At 32.0% G+C, this 14,059-nt stretch overlaps 1 protein-coding gene across 2 annotated transcripts in view; it reads right to left on the bottom strand.

Annotated features, from left to right (window-relative positions):
* Window positions 1–14,059, bottom strand: part of rb (adaptor related protein complex 3 subunit ruby) — a 179,014-nt gene that overhangs the window by 113,844 nt on the left and 51,111 nt on the right. For both annotated transcript variants that reach the window (XR_012758107.1, XM_075377954.1), the window contains exon 7: window positions 5,056–5,202. Coding sequence is in view for 1 of the 2 variants with exons in the window: in XM_075377954.1 (XP_075234069.1) it covers window positions 5,056–5,202 (147 nt within the window). In the remaining variant the exon portion in view is untranslated. The remainder of the gene's footprint in view (window positions 1–5,055; window positions 5,203–14,059) is intronic.

Below are 14,059 nucleotides of genomic sequence, written 5' to 3'. Positions count from 1 at the left end.
GCTCAGCTCTCCTGGAATTCGTATCCGAAACCGATGATTCAAACCATCGAACTTAACTTTTCTAACCAGGGAATCAACACATTAGGTTTAATTTGGAACCACAATCAAGATACGTTATGTTTTTCAACTAATGTAAAAATCGACAACTCATTTACCAAAAGATCAGTATTGGCCACAATATCTTTAATATTTGATCCCCTTGGTCTGTTAGGTCCAATTATTATGCAGTGTAAATTATTCATGCAACAATTATGGCTCCAAAATCTAGAATGGGACGATAAACTTCCAGAAAACCTTCTAAATAAATGGTCTGACATTAGTAAAAAAATTCCATTCATCGAGCAAATTAAGATTGCTAGATTAGTCAAGTGTACTGGAAAAATATTAGATGTACAATTACATGGATTTTCTGACGCTTCAAAGGATGGTTATGGAGCTTGTATATACTTTCGTTCAGTTAATACCTTTGGAAATATATCAGTTAAACTCCTTTGCTCTAAAACATGGGTGGTTCCAGTAAAACAAATGTCTATTCCAAGATTGGAATTATGTGGAGCGCTCTTGATGGCAAGGTTGCTTAAATTTGTAAACCCTGCACTTTGTTTAACTATAAATAAAATTTATTTATGGACTGATTCTACAGTTGTACTCTCTTGGATATCAGCATTACCAACAAAATGGAAGACCTTCGTAGCAAATCGCGTTTCAGAAATCCAAGATTTAACTGAAGGCTGTGTTTGGGGACACGTTTCTACAGATGAAAATCCAGCTGATGTACTTACTCGTGGAAACGACGCGTTTGAGTTACAGATCAATCAATTATGGTGGTATGGGCCTTCTTGGCTTAACAAGCCGTCAGAAGACTGGAATCATAAACATTTTGACAAAACTAACTTAGAAGCTGATTGTTCAAGTGAACTTCGCAATGTATCTACTTCATTTGCGGTAACCACAAATTTGTCAGATTTATCAGACTCATTTTCATCTTTACAAAAAATGATAAATACGCTTTCTTATTGCATAAGATTTTTTTAAATTTTGAAAACCAAAGATAATAGTATCAATAGAGATGTCTTATCGGTTAAGGAAAAGGAATCTACTTTCTTACGTTGTATCATACATACCCAAAACATTAATTTTCAAACTGAAATCAAGAAATTGACCACCAATTCAAGCATCTACAAAGGTAGTAAATTGTATTTGTTACATCCATTCCTAGACAGCACGGGCTGCTTAAGAGTAGGAGGAAGATTGCAACTATCTCAATTAAATTTTGATGGCAAGCATCCGATTATTCTTCTACCCAAATCCAATCTAACTAAATTAATAGTGATAAACGAGCATTTGAGAATGTTACATGCAGGACCTCAATTGGTTCATTCTCAATTATGTGAGAGGTACTGGATAATAAATGGTAAATGTCATCAGATCAATTTTGCACAAGTGCCTATTATGCTTCCGGTTTAAGGCAAAACAGTCACAACAATTAATGGGTCAATTGCCGAGTCATCGCACTCAGGTAAAATACAAACCATTTATGAACTCTGGTATAGATTACGCCGGACCTCTGACAATTCGGCATGGTGGGCAGAATTCAAGGATAAAAACGAAATGTTATGTCGCTCTATTTATTTGTCTTTCTACAAAGGCGATACATTTGGAATTAGTCAGCGATTTATCAACTGATGCGTCTTAGCAGCATTGAGAAGATTTACTTCAAGAAGAGGCCTATGTTCAAACACTTATAGCAATAATGGAACGAACTTCGTGGGCGCAAATAATTTGCTTCGCTCGATGTACCCACTTTTAAATACTGACCACATGAGACAAAAAATAGTAAACTCTGCATCTGAAAATGGCATCCAGTGGCACTTTATACCTCCCAATTCCCCTCACTTTGGAGGCCTTTGGGAGGCAGCTGTAAAGTCAGTAAAATTTCACCTCCGACATGTGGTAGGAAATGTAGCCTTTACGTTTGAAGAGCTCAATACTGTTTTGACTCAGATTGAAGCTTGTCTTAATTCTCGACCTTTATGTGCTTTACCTTGCAACCCATCCGACCCAAAACCTTTGACAGCTGGACATTTTCTTGTAGGCGGTCCGCTTACTTCCTTGCCAGATCATAACCAACTGACATCCCTATAAACAGGCTTAACAGGTGGCAGTTGGTTCAGCGATGTATTCAGCATGTTTGGCATAGATGGTCCGCTGATTACTTATCTCAGCTCCAGCAACGCTCTAAATGGAAATCCAAATCACCATCTCTGAAACCTGGAAATTTGGTGCTAATAGAGGAAGACAACATTCCTCCTCTTCAATGGAAGCTAGGAATAGTTGAGAACGTTCATCCCGGTCCTGACAATGTAGTTCGTGTGGTAACTGTTCGAAACTCCTTAGGAGTTTAAAAGGCCAGTGACAAAATTATGCCCATTACCCACCAGTGACTAATATTATGTTAAACAGTATAACTGTATTACCTATGTGAAAATAATCATCTTGTTCTACATTATTATTGTTTATTTCTTATACATTTTGTTCTTATTCGTTAATAATTTTCTCATTATCATTCTTTTTAAGATTACAGAAGTTTATTATTATGTTACTTATGTTTATTACCATTTAATGTTCTTTTAAGTCTTTATACTATTTTTGTTAAGTGAATTAATTATCGAACATTTTATTTAGTTGAGAAATCATATCGATTTCTGGTGGGCGGTATGTTGCGTCGCTTCCTTGCGGCATAAGAGTGAACTATTCTTGTAGCTTTTAGTATTAGTTTAGTGTGCTACGAGCAACCATACTATACGGCCGAGTCGCCAACTAATGTATCAATATTCTTTTATTAGTAAAGTTATTAGTATCATAGTATGTTCAATTCAAGTGTTTTTATTCTACAGTCCACTTTATATTAAGTTCAACTATCAACACAATTCAACGTCTTTTTTGATTTTTTGCATCAGTAAACACAGTAGCACATATTAGTTGTCACTGTTTACTGACAAACCTTTAGGTGTGAATTAAATCAAAACTGAACCTTCCATTTACCAGAATATTGTCATCATTACTTTTCCTACAGACATCCGAGTTTTGAACTTTTTTGCTGTGGGAGATGAAGGATGTTTCTGCACTAAACTTTGTGGCTTACTCTCAGGATGAATGTGATGGACTCATGTCTCAACGGTTATTATTTGCTTCAGAAATGAGTCTCCTATATCTTTGTCATCTTTGTAACATTTCAAAAGCTTCTGGGAAATTTTCAAACGATTCTCTTCGTGGATGTTGGTCAACTGATGTGGAATTCAGCAGCGCAGACTTTTTGAATGTTTAAAGAATCATGAATGATTGAAAATGCTGAGCCATGGCTTATATTTAACTCAGTTGCAATGTCATCAACTGTAATTCGTCGATTACCAAGAATCATTTGTTTAACTACTTCAATATTGTTTTTAGTCTTTGAAGTGGAGGCCTACTTTGCCATTGTTCATCACAGGGAGAAATCATTTTTAAAGAGATCAATCCATTCATACATCTTGCTTCCACTCAAACAACTTTCTCCAAATTGTTGCTGCATTCAACGAATAATCTCTGCTGGTTTCACCCCTTCTGAACTGAGGAAATTTATCACTGCTCGCATTTCTTCCTTGGTGCAATCAGACAAGCGAGCACGCATTTTAAATAGACTTTTAAATCACAAATTGCTAACAATGAAAAAATACTTTTAATGAACAGCTGACAGAGGTTATGAGTTATAGGAGAACAATCATTGCTGCCATATATGTGATTGGTAGGGAAATCAAAATTTCCCTTTACTTTATAACTTACCTTCGTACATATCACAATATTTTACTAGAGTCATGTTTCCTGAACAATTTTTGAAATACTTATGTATTTAGGTAACATGCCAGCATCAACACTGCAATTTGAAATAGCTGTTCTTGAATAGAATCATCAATGATGCAATGAATGCATGAAAAAGGTTTACATAAGATAAAAATACATCTTATATAATGAATTATATAGGAATGCATTTCAAAAATGTTTATAAAAACTTTATAAATGTTGCCAAAAGTGCCTAGCTTCCAGGAAAATACTTTACAGAAAAATGTTTAAACTACAAAATTTTAAATAGCTGATAGTATTAAATTACACATGTTTATCAGCTTCACTAAATAAAATCATAACATTTCATAAGAGAAGCAAAACTGGATATCTGAGATCTGTAAAATTTCTTAATTTTACACTATAAAATGGAACAGAAAAAGTTCAGATGATTTATATACTTTCTAGGCACGCTACCACTTTTTATTCTGAATACAATAAAATTTATACAACAGAGACAAATATTATCTGCATAAAAAGCGTATATTTGTACATACATAAAAACAAAATTAACAAATTCTATAGTCACAAAAGTTCTATAAAATTTTTATATAATGAATTCTGATGACTGAGAACTGGTTAGGAAAGGTGATTCATACAGCAAGCGATGGTGGCTGAAAAAGCTGTTTGACAAGCAGTTACGATTTAAGATCGTGAGAATGCAAACTTCTGACTTACACAATCAAGAGTATCACTTCCAGCAGAATCTGAATTGTACTGTTTATTTCTCTTTACCCATCTGGTATTCCTGAATGTTTTAAATTCACTACATATTATAACTATGTGGTGTAATATTATCCAAATTTGTGAAATATTCATCTTATGAAAAATAACTGATATAATATTAGCAGTACCACCTACCAAATGAAGCACTGCTCTAAACTCTGATTAAGTAAACAAGATACCATTTTAGATAGTATATAAAATAAACGGCAAAAGAATTTCTATTTTTAAATGAAAAATAAAGATTTGTCACATAAAATAGGTAAATATTTTATTACGCTTAAAAACCCCTCTTAATACTAGTTATATATGATACACATACATTGCATCGATGTTAAAAGTATGGAACTTTTAAATTATGCAATACCACGGTACAAGCTGATGAATAATAAATCGATTTGAGAAGATTAATTAAAAAAAGATTAATCATAAGATTAATAAAAAGCACACTACCTGTAAATTAGGATCAGTAAACTGGGTTCGGGCATATCTTGTTAACATATTTATAATTATAACTTGACCCCATTCATCGACATCGACCAATAAGTTGCACAATTTCCTGTAATTCTTATGTATCAAATCAATTCTTTCGGGGCATACCTAGTACATGAAATATAAAAACAATATTATTACTAACAGCAAGTATAACAATGTTAACATAATTATCTGTTAAGCAAACACTACAGTTACTAGTAAGACCTGATCCACAAAAAATTTCACGGATTACAAAGAAATGGGAGAAATTTAAAAATTTTTAGTATAGCATTGACAGCTGCCAAAAGTCAAAGTCTACTTAAGATCAAAGAAAGGATTAGCCATTTAGTTATATGGAACAGTGGAATGGTGTACCATATAATCATTGATTTTTCAAAAATAATGATATTAAGGCCTCATGCAGAGATTTTAAGATGCCATTATGATAGCAGCATTACTTCAACTCATGTAACTGTATGAGAAAACTAATCTCTAGAATTACGAAAAAGGGACACTGTCCTGATCGGTGTTTCTTATTTCTTGCAGACACATGATGAGAATTTTGTGTTGGTCCATTACGTCAGTTATAATTTTTAGTTTACCAGTCTGCATGAGCGAGTTTACACTGTGTATGGAAATGTAGGTGATTTGGTTTGGTTTGATTTTGGACTTTGTATTTTTCTTATTCGTGTGTATAGTGTTGGGGCATTCCAATGCTTGCAATTGCATGTTATCGTCTAGGCCCACTGTATCTGAATGCTGCCTTCTCTGAACTTTGGTTGCTTCAGCTTGGAGTATTTCTTTGAAGACCTTTCACGGTTGACTGTCAAGGGGTCACCTGTGGTGGGACTAGGCCCCAAATTACAACCCTAGATGTGATAGTGAGGTATGATTTGATGATAAATGAAGCTGTGAAGTTTGTTTAGATTCAGTTCACCAAACAAATTTCTCCTATTTGTTCTGAATATATCCAGGCGCATCTCAAGATAGTTCAATCTGACTTTTGTTAAAGTTGTTATTTTGGGGAAAAGTCTGATCCTAAACATTACGCCTGGCTGGCTATAAGTAAAGTAAAAAAAATAATACTGAAAATAAAAATTATTTATGAAATTTAAAAGAAGTGTCAATAAAAATTTGTCTTATAATATTTTAATAACAAAAAATATATCATTTTTAAATTAGCAATACATATATTGCATCTAATTTTAAAATATTTATTTTTTATTTTCCTAATGTGTATGTTACAATCTGTATGTTACAATCAGTGTTTAATAAACAACCCCCCCCCCCCCCATGGCCCAATGAGATTAGAATATGTGTGACATGTACATGAGGTGTAGTCTTGTACAGACTTAGGATGACCATTCCTAAGACATATGGTTAATTGAACTCAAACCACCAAAGTATACCGGTATCCACTGTCTAGTATTCAAACCCATGTAAAAGCAACTAATTTTTTCTAGGATTTGAACCTCAGAACCTTCAATTTGGAAAAATCAACCAATAAACAACTGATTTGCAGCAAGTAAATTATTAATTTTAAAAAAACAACAAATTTATTGCTAAATATGTAATAATAAAGATTGGAAGTACTCTCTACTCTGCTGATTATTATTATTTATTGGTAATGACATCACAGATACAGTAATAAATGATTATCTACTATTGAGACATGTCATTTTTATTGTTAAAATCATTATTATCTTAATTTTTTTCTTTGTTTAAAATGTTATAAATAATACATAGCCTTTAATTAAAATATTGTTTAAAATTGACGCATATAATACTTTCATAGAAAATATAATTAAACATGATTTAAAATAAATTAGATTTTATTAAATACACTGATTTATTGCAGAGCTCTAATCGTAGACTACAATCCCTGAGATTCAGCTGCCAATGTTTCAGAGGGTTTGCAAAAAAAATATGCTCACTTGTTGATGTGCACTTATCAAATTTTGGTAATATATATATTAAGCGATGGTCTCATTTTTTTTGCACACATAATCAAGAGATTCCTGTAGTTAAAATATTGATGGTAGCTGTATTAAAATTGTTTGATAAATGGATAACATCTAAGAACATTAATTGGCTTCCAAATCCCCTGACTTATGTATAATTTCTTTTTATAGTGGTCACCTACAAAGAAAATGTTCTGCTACAGCCAGGTAATTAATAATAAAAAATACAGAATTGAAGTTAGGATGTATTGCTCAGCATACGTTTGAATATAAGACACTATTCCAGTGATTCCCAAACTGTGTGCCATGGCCTCTTCACAGGGGTGCCGCAAAATATTGTAAAAGCTTCATAATTAATTGAACCAAGACATTTATAATTATTAATTTAATGTTAATAAAGTAAAAAAAAAATAATGAAGATACAAGAGTTTATTTATTTTTATCTCTTACTTACGAATAGTTATACTTTAACTTAGCGTAGGGAGCCATGGAAAAACTTTAATTGAAAAAAGGCACTGCAACTTGGAAAAGTTTGGGGACGATGCACTAGTCCATGTACTGGACATACATCAGAAATATTCTCTTTCAGTAATAATGCATTTTGCACCTTGAAAAAGCCCCTGAAAAAAGTTATACTGTATTGATTATCTCTGGGAGCCCCAAACACTTGATACACTTTGTAGCACTTATTTAAGAAGTGTTTTAGTGAATTAATGTCAGATTTCATACTTTCCTGATAAATTACATATTGTTAGTTCTCAGAATAAAAATAAGCCATGTACCAACATCAGTGGTGCTGCCACCCTCCTGGCCATAGTTTACCAGGATTCCCAACATGGCTCCTAGTAAGCGAGTTAAGTATTACAGTCATAGATATAGCCATATCAGAATTTCTGATATGGCCATATTTTACTGTAGGTTGCAGAACAAGATAAATGAAAAATAATAAAAAACTAATTAATCCAAGTTCAATCTGAATAATCATATCATCTTACATAAGGCAATATTCAGAACATCAAAACAGATACTAGTTATCACATTAGATTAAGGGAATCACTGTGATATGAGGAAGCTAAGAGCTAAGGGCATACATAATGAAAACAATCTAGAGTCAATTATATTTTACTTCATCAGTCAAGTCTACTTATTAATTAATTTTTAGCTAATTGTGTAATCTGATTTAAATGGGTTGACAAAAAAAAAATCTTAATACTGTGAATGCCAATCATACATGATGAGTGAAATGTGAACAAACAATGATGCACTATATTTTCATAATGATCTCAATGATTGATGCTTTGTTTATAGAAAATCTGATAGGAACAGAATCCATAGAAACCTTTACTTTCATTCAATCTTCATTAATTTTTAATTTCAAATGTAAATAATGAGTTATCAATATTAACTATTGATAATCAATTGAAACTGATGTTAATTATTATCAGTCAATGGCTATTTATTTATTTCTTATTTATTTTTGAAGCAAAGCTCTTACTTAACGCAGACTTCAGGATGGGGAGTCAACTGAGAAAAAAAGAGCATCACGCACTAGCTGATTTCCCCACTATACCTACCACATGCTACGTATAGATATTACATGCGTGTTCAGTAAGTGCATACTTTCTCTCTCTCTCTCTCTCTTTCACTCTTGTACACAGCTTATGTGTATATGGTGTTCTCCCTCACTCTTATACACAGCTTATGTGTATACAAGCGTTGTCTGTCTCTCTCATCCATAGTATATGCTACAGAGTGATGCAATACAACTGACCGCATAGTATAGAAAACACATGCTCCAACTTATAGTAATGATTAAACTTCAATGTTATGTTTAAATTTTTCTTTGTTTTATAAACATTTTTTATAATGTTGTATTTCATAATTAGTTCATATTTCTTATTAATAAAAAAATGTATCGTTTGTGTATATTGCATATATGTTACAGCATGAATAACACAAACCTGCAATGGTAGTTATTTTTTAGTTTTTGATTATTGATTCTAATATATTTTTAGCACTAAATCCAAAAATAATCTTCATTTTTCCATCACATCAGGATTTTTCACAAATCGCAAATTTCAGGATTTGTATAAAGTTGAATAATTGCAAAAATGTGATACAATAAAATAGATATAAAATGTTTTTTGTTTTTATAATAAATTAATATAATTATTAATTTTTTTGGTTTATACTATGCATTCTTATAGCTAAACAATTGAGTGATTTTCTAATGAAAATTGCCACAAAATAAGCCTAATTTCTATTACAGCACATTTTTCAATTAATTTATTTTTATTTATGTAATTAACTTCTATGAGATACTTTATACCGTTGGAAACCACTCCCCCTCTTCACACACTCTTAATGACTCTGCTTTGCAAAGAGCAAAGCAGAGTATAAGCCTTCTATGTTCTCTTATAGGGTTCATCTTGGTAACATCCACCAATAGTCTGCCATCATCGTAGTAGTCCATATTTTCCTGAATACCTCCTTTCCATTTCATTTATGTCCTGATGAAATCTCTCACCCATCTCTTTGCTAATGGTACCCAGATTTTCAGGAAAATAGTCCACATGTGAATTTAGGAAGTGAACCTTCAAGCTCATGGAAGAGCCTAAATTTTTAAACTTCTATAGCATGTTCTCAACAATTGATTTGAAATTTGGATTCTTCTTATTGACTAGAAACTTGGTTATTATATCTTTAAAGGCTTCCCAGGATTCTTTTTCTGCAACTTCCATTTGTTTCTCAAGATTTACCATCTTTGAGAAGTTTAATGTCAGAACCAGTAAAGGGTCCCTCTTTTATTTGGTGGTTGATAAGACTGGAAATTTATCACAGATGTATTTAAAACATTTACCTTCTTTTGGTAAGGCGTTGAAAAACTGCTTTATCAAGATTAACTTGCTATGTAGATGTGGAAAAAAATTTTATTCGGATCTACGAGAGCTTTTAGGAGCACATTTTTCATTTCAGGTTCTAATGAAGCTCTTTTGGACTAATCTTTCCTTATCTAATGATTTTCTCTGTCTCTGCTATCTCATTCAAACAAAAAACAAGGAAACTTTGAGTAGCCTCCTTGCTGTCCTAGGAGCATCAATATTATTTTGAGATTTCCACACATAATCCACATGTGATTTTTGTATTTCATTTTATCGAGAATGAATTCCATATTATCATAACTCTCTTTTAAATGTCCAACAGGTATTGATGGATACATATTCCCATTGTGAAGGACAACTTTGAGGCTGTTTTTGGACGAATCTATGAACAGTCTCCAATTGGTATTTTTTTATAGAATGCTAAATCAAGTAAAAAATTCATGTACATCAATGCAGACAACTATTTCTCCTTCTTTCGAAAAATATGGAAGAAAATTCTTTTCTGTATACCTGAAGCAGGAAATGAGGTGCCACGTGGTACCAGGTTCTTCTCTTTAAGCCTCGAACCAAGCAATTCTGAATTTTCTTTGGTCAGATGTAAGTCTCGAACCAAATCATTTAGTTCAGACTGTGAATAAAGCTTTGGTGCACAGTTACCTCTGGGTTAGTATTCCTCAATGTTATCTCCATTAAAATCACTTATGGAATCACAATAATCACTTATTGGAAATCACTTATTTCAGGTAAATTTTCTGGTGGAATTGTGATTATTATGTCTGGACCAAGAGGAACCGGGTGTAAAGTGGGTGGCGTATTTGGATAGATGATTCTATTTTATTCTTCAAATTGAAACCGTGAACACCAGTCAAACAAAAGTAACAATCATTGGTGTGATTTCGTGGCTCTTGTCATATCACTGGAACTCCAAATTTGAACGCTTCTTTTTACCCTTTGATCACCATCTAAGTCCCTCAACACATGTGTAGCAAACGTAGTGGGGTGCCCAAGTTTTGCACTGATCTCCTATTTTCACTTCGAAATACATGGGGAATACTTGTTGAATGAAACTTGCATTTCTTTTTTGTCTTTCCATCATTAACTCACCAAAAAAGTAACAAAAAGAATCTACAGAATTTTTGCAGCTCTTGAAGCTATTTTGAAAGTGGGAAGTTTGCTTTATGGCTTGAAAATATATTTTCCACCAACAAAAATGTCTTTCATCATGGAGAATGTAAAAATTCTATATACACATGCTGATGGTTGAAACAGCACTGATAGTAATTGCACGGTGCATGAGTGGCATGGATAGCTGCCATTAAACATGTTACATCCTGTTAAGTCTTGTCACAACCTGTTTGCCAAGCTTCTCACCGTCTTGTCAATTTCTACTCAAACACTCCCCCACCCATCCTCATCAGACCACTCAACTGTTTAGCTATAAGAATGCATTGCAGCCAAAAATGTGAATATATTATATTAACAAAAAAATAAATAAAAATTTATATCTACTTTATATTATCACATTTTTGCAATTTTTCAACTTTTTACAAATTTTGAAATTTGTGATTTGTAAAAAATCTTGATGTGATGAAAAAAAGGAAGGTTATTTTTTAATTCAATGCTAAAAAATACATAGGAATCAATAATAAAACATTAAAAAAAAAAAAAAAAAAAACATTCCACAACCCAAACTTTGCAGGCATGTGAAATTCATATAATATTACGTAAGAAGCTTGTCTTCTGTCGTGTTTGTCCATGTACTGATCCACTCTTTTTTTATTTGGGTTATTATTAATCATTGTAAGAAAAATCCATTGACAGCCATAGAATTTGTGTTATTTAAAATTAACAAAACTTCATGTTAAAAAACATAAGTCTAGCAGAATGATTTGATTACTTTTTTATGTCAATCAAAAAAAAGATATAGTGTTCATTGTGGAAATTTTTTGATGTTTCTTTTCAAAGAGCAATTTCAGTTTTATTTATAATTTTTCAATACATGTAAACAAAATCAACTGACGTTTCCTTCCTTCTTTGTTCATATATTCATTTGGCCTCATACATGACTTGACAGCTCTCTTTTTACAGTTTTGATGCAATTTCTTGTAGGACAGCACCCTGAGTTAAGCAATTAAAACTCGTAAAATTTAAACATTTTGTTTTTGAGAAGCCCCAAAGAAAATAATTGCATATGCAAGGTTGGATGATTACACAGCCATGGGAAAATCATAACAACGTGAAATAAGATCCTAGGGAAGATCCCCAGAAAACAAACAGATGATCTTGCTATATGAGCAATGGAACCATTTTTTTTTATAAATTATTAAATCAAAAAATTCCTGCAGCTTTTAACATTCTGCAACACTGTCATACAAGAAGATACTGTCACTGAATAGTTGTCATCAAAGAAATATGAATTACTTGTAAATCTTAACTTTAAAACCACAATCTACATCTTTTAATATTTTTTGTTTCCTAATGATATAAATTCAACACAATGAATTTCATAACAAGACAATGCATACTATAAATAAAAACTGAAGAGGATCAGGACCATCATAAATGAAATGAACGTTTTTAAAATTCTAGTAGATTCTGGTTCTTAAAAAACAGTCGTCAGAATAATTATAATAGGTAATGAAAATAGACAATATAAAGTATGAAGACTATGTCCAATAAAAACAGAAAATATAAAATGTATATTATTATACATACATACATACATAAGAGGAAGGAACTTTTTTGTTTGGGATAAACAAAAAACTACCGGATCAATCCCAACCAAATTTTTACCCATGTTTCTTGGCATAACTGAGAAGGTTTATGATAAATTTCATCTAAAAAAAACATTAAAAACGACAATAAAAAAAAAAACACTTCACTGCCTCTATATGAAGTATTATGTTGACTCTACACTAGGTGGCGGATATGCTGCGTTCGGGCAACAACATTTTACGTACTATATTGGCTCTCTGCTAGGTGGCAGATATGTTGCTCTAAATTCAGTCTACTTAATCATGAGAGTGTAAGCTGCTGAAAATTGTTAATTATTGAATATCAGACAATTTTAATTCGTTTTTCTTTGATATATGTATAGTAGGTTTAATGCAGTTTTATTTGATTTCTCAGGTAATATGATATATTGGTTCTGTGATAGGCAATAAATACTTGATTATTCAAATTTATTTATCTTTTTATTTTGGTGGTATTTGTTGAGCAATAAATATTTGATTATTCAAATCTATAAAATTAAATAAACAAAAAATAATAACTAAATAAAAATAATCTACGCTTAGAAATTAAACAAAATATTCTGTAAATTAATTGACAACGGACTGCTTCTGGCGAGAGAGAGTGTAAAGTAAAGTTTTGATTTTAGCGTGGAGGGAGCTGTGTGCAGCTACCTGGAACTGTGTACAGCTACCCAGTGCACCACCATTGGTTTGCTCTGCACCAATAGGAGCTAAAATAAAAATGTGAGCACATACGACAAACAAACAAACCCATGCATCATCATTTTTTATAGAGAATGATTTTAGCATTTGTTTAGCAATAAATATTTGATTAGTCAAATTTATTTATTTATCTATCTATTTTGGCGATATCTGTTAAGTTCTTTTTCTAAAATCATGTCGAAACGGAAGAGATGTAATATTAGTAGAAAATCAACAATGTCATTTCAATAATCAAAAAATGTCTACATCATGTTTACATGAGGCTATGGAAGAGTATGAGCATCTATTTTACTATGCTATACAATATAGGAAAGCTGCATTAAATTTCAGATCTGCTTTTGAATTTGATCCTTAATTGGATTATATTAATGGTAAAGATTCACAAATTACTGTACAATTAAAGTATGCAATCATTGTTTAGCAAAAAAATGGAAACATGAAGCACCTGGCATATGTTGTTCTAGTGGGAAAGTCTCACTTCCTACACTTAATGAGCTGCCAGAACCAATGAACAGTTTAGTTTTAGGATCTCATCCTTTATTAAAACATTTCCTTGCTAATGTTGGAAAGTACAACACTTTATTTCAGATGAGTTCTTTTGGTGCTAAATAAATTGTAGATCGGAATTTTATACCTATGTTTAAAATTCAAGGTCAAGTTTACCATCACATAGTTATTACAAGTT

Source organism: Lycorma delicatula, chromosome 1 (assembly GCF_047948215.1).
Source record: "Lycorma delicatula isolate Av1 chromosome 1, ASM4794821v1, whole genome shotgun sequence".
Taxonomy (NCBI): domain Eukaryota; kingdom Metazoa; phylum Arthropoda; class Insecta; order Hemiptera; family Fulgoridae; genus Lycorma; species Lycorma delicatula.
This window is presented reverse-complemented; position numbering and strand designations above follow the sequence as displayed.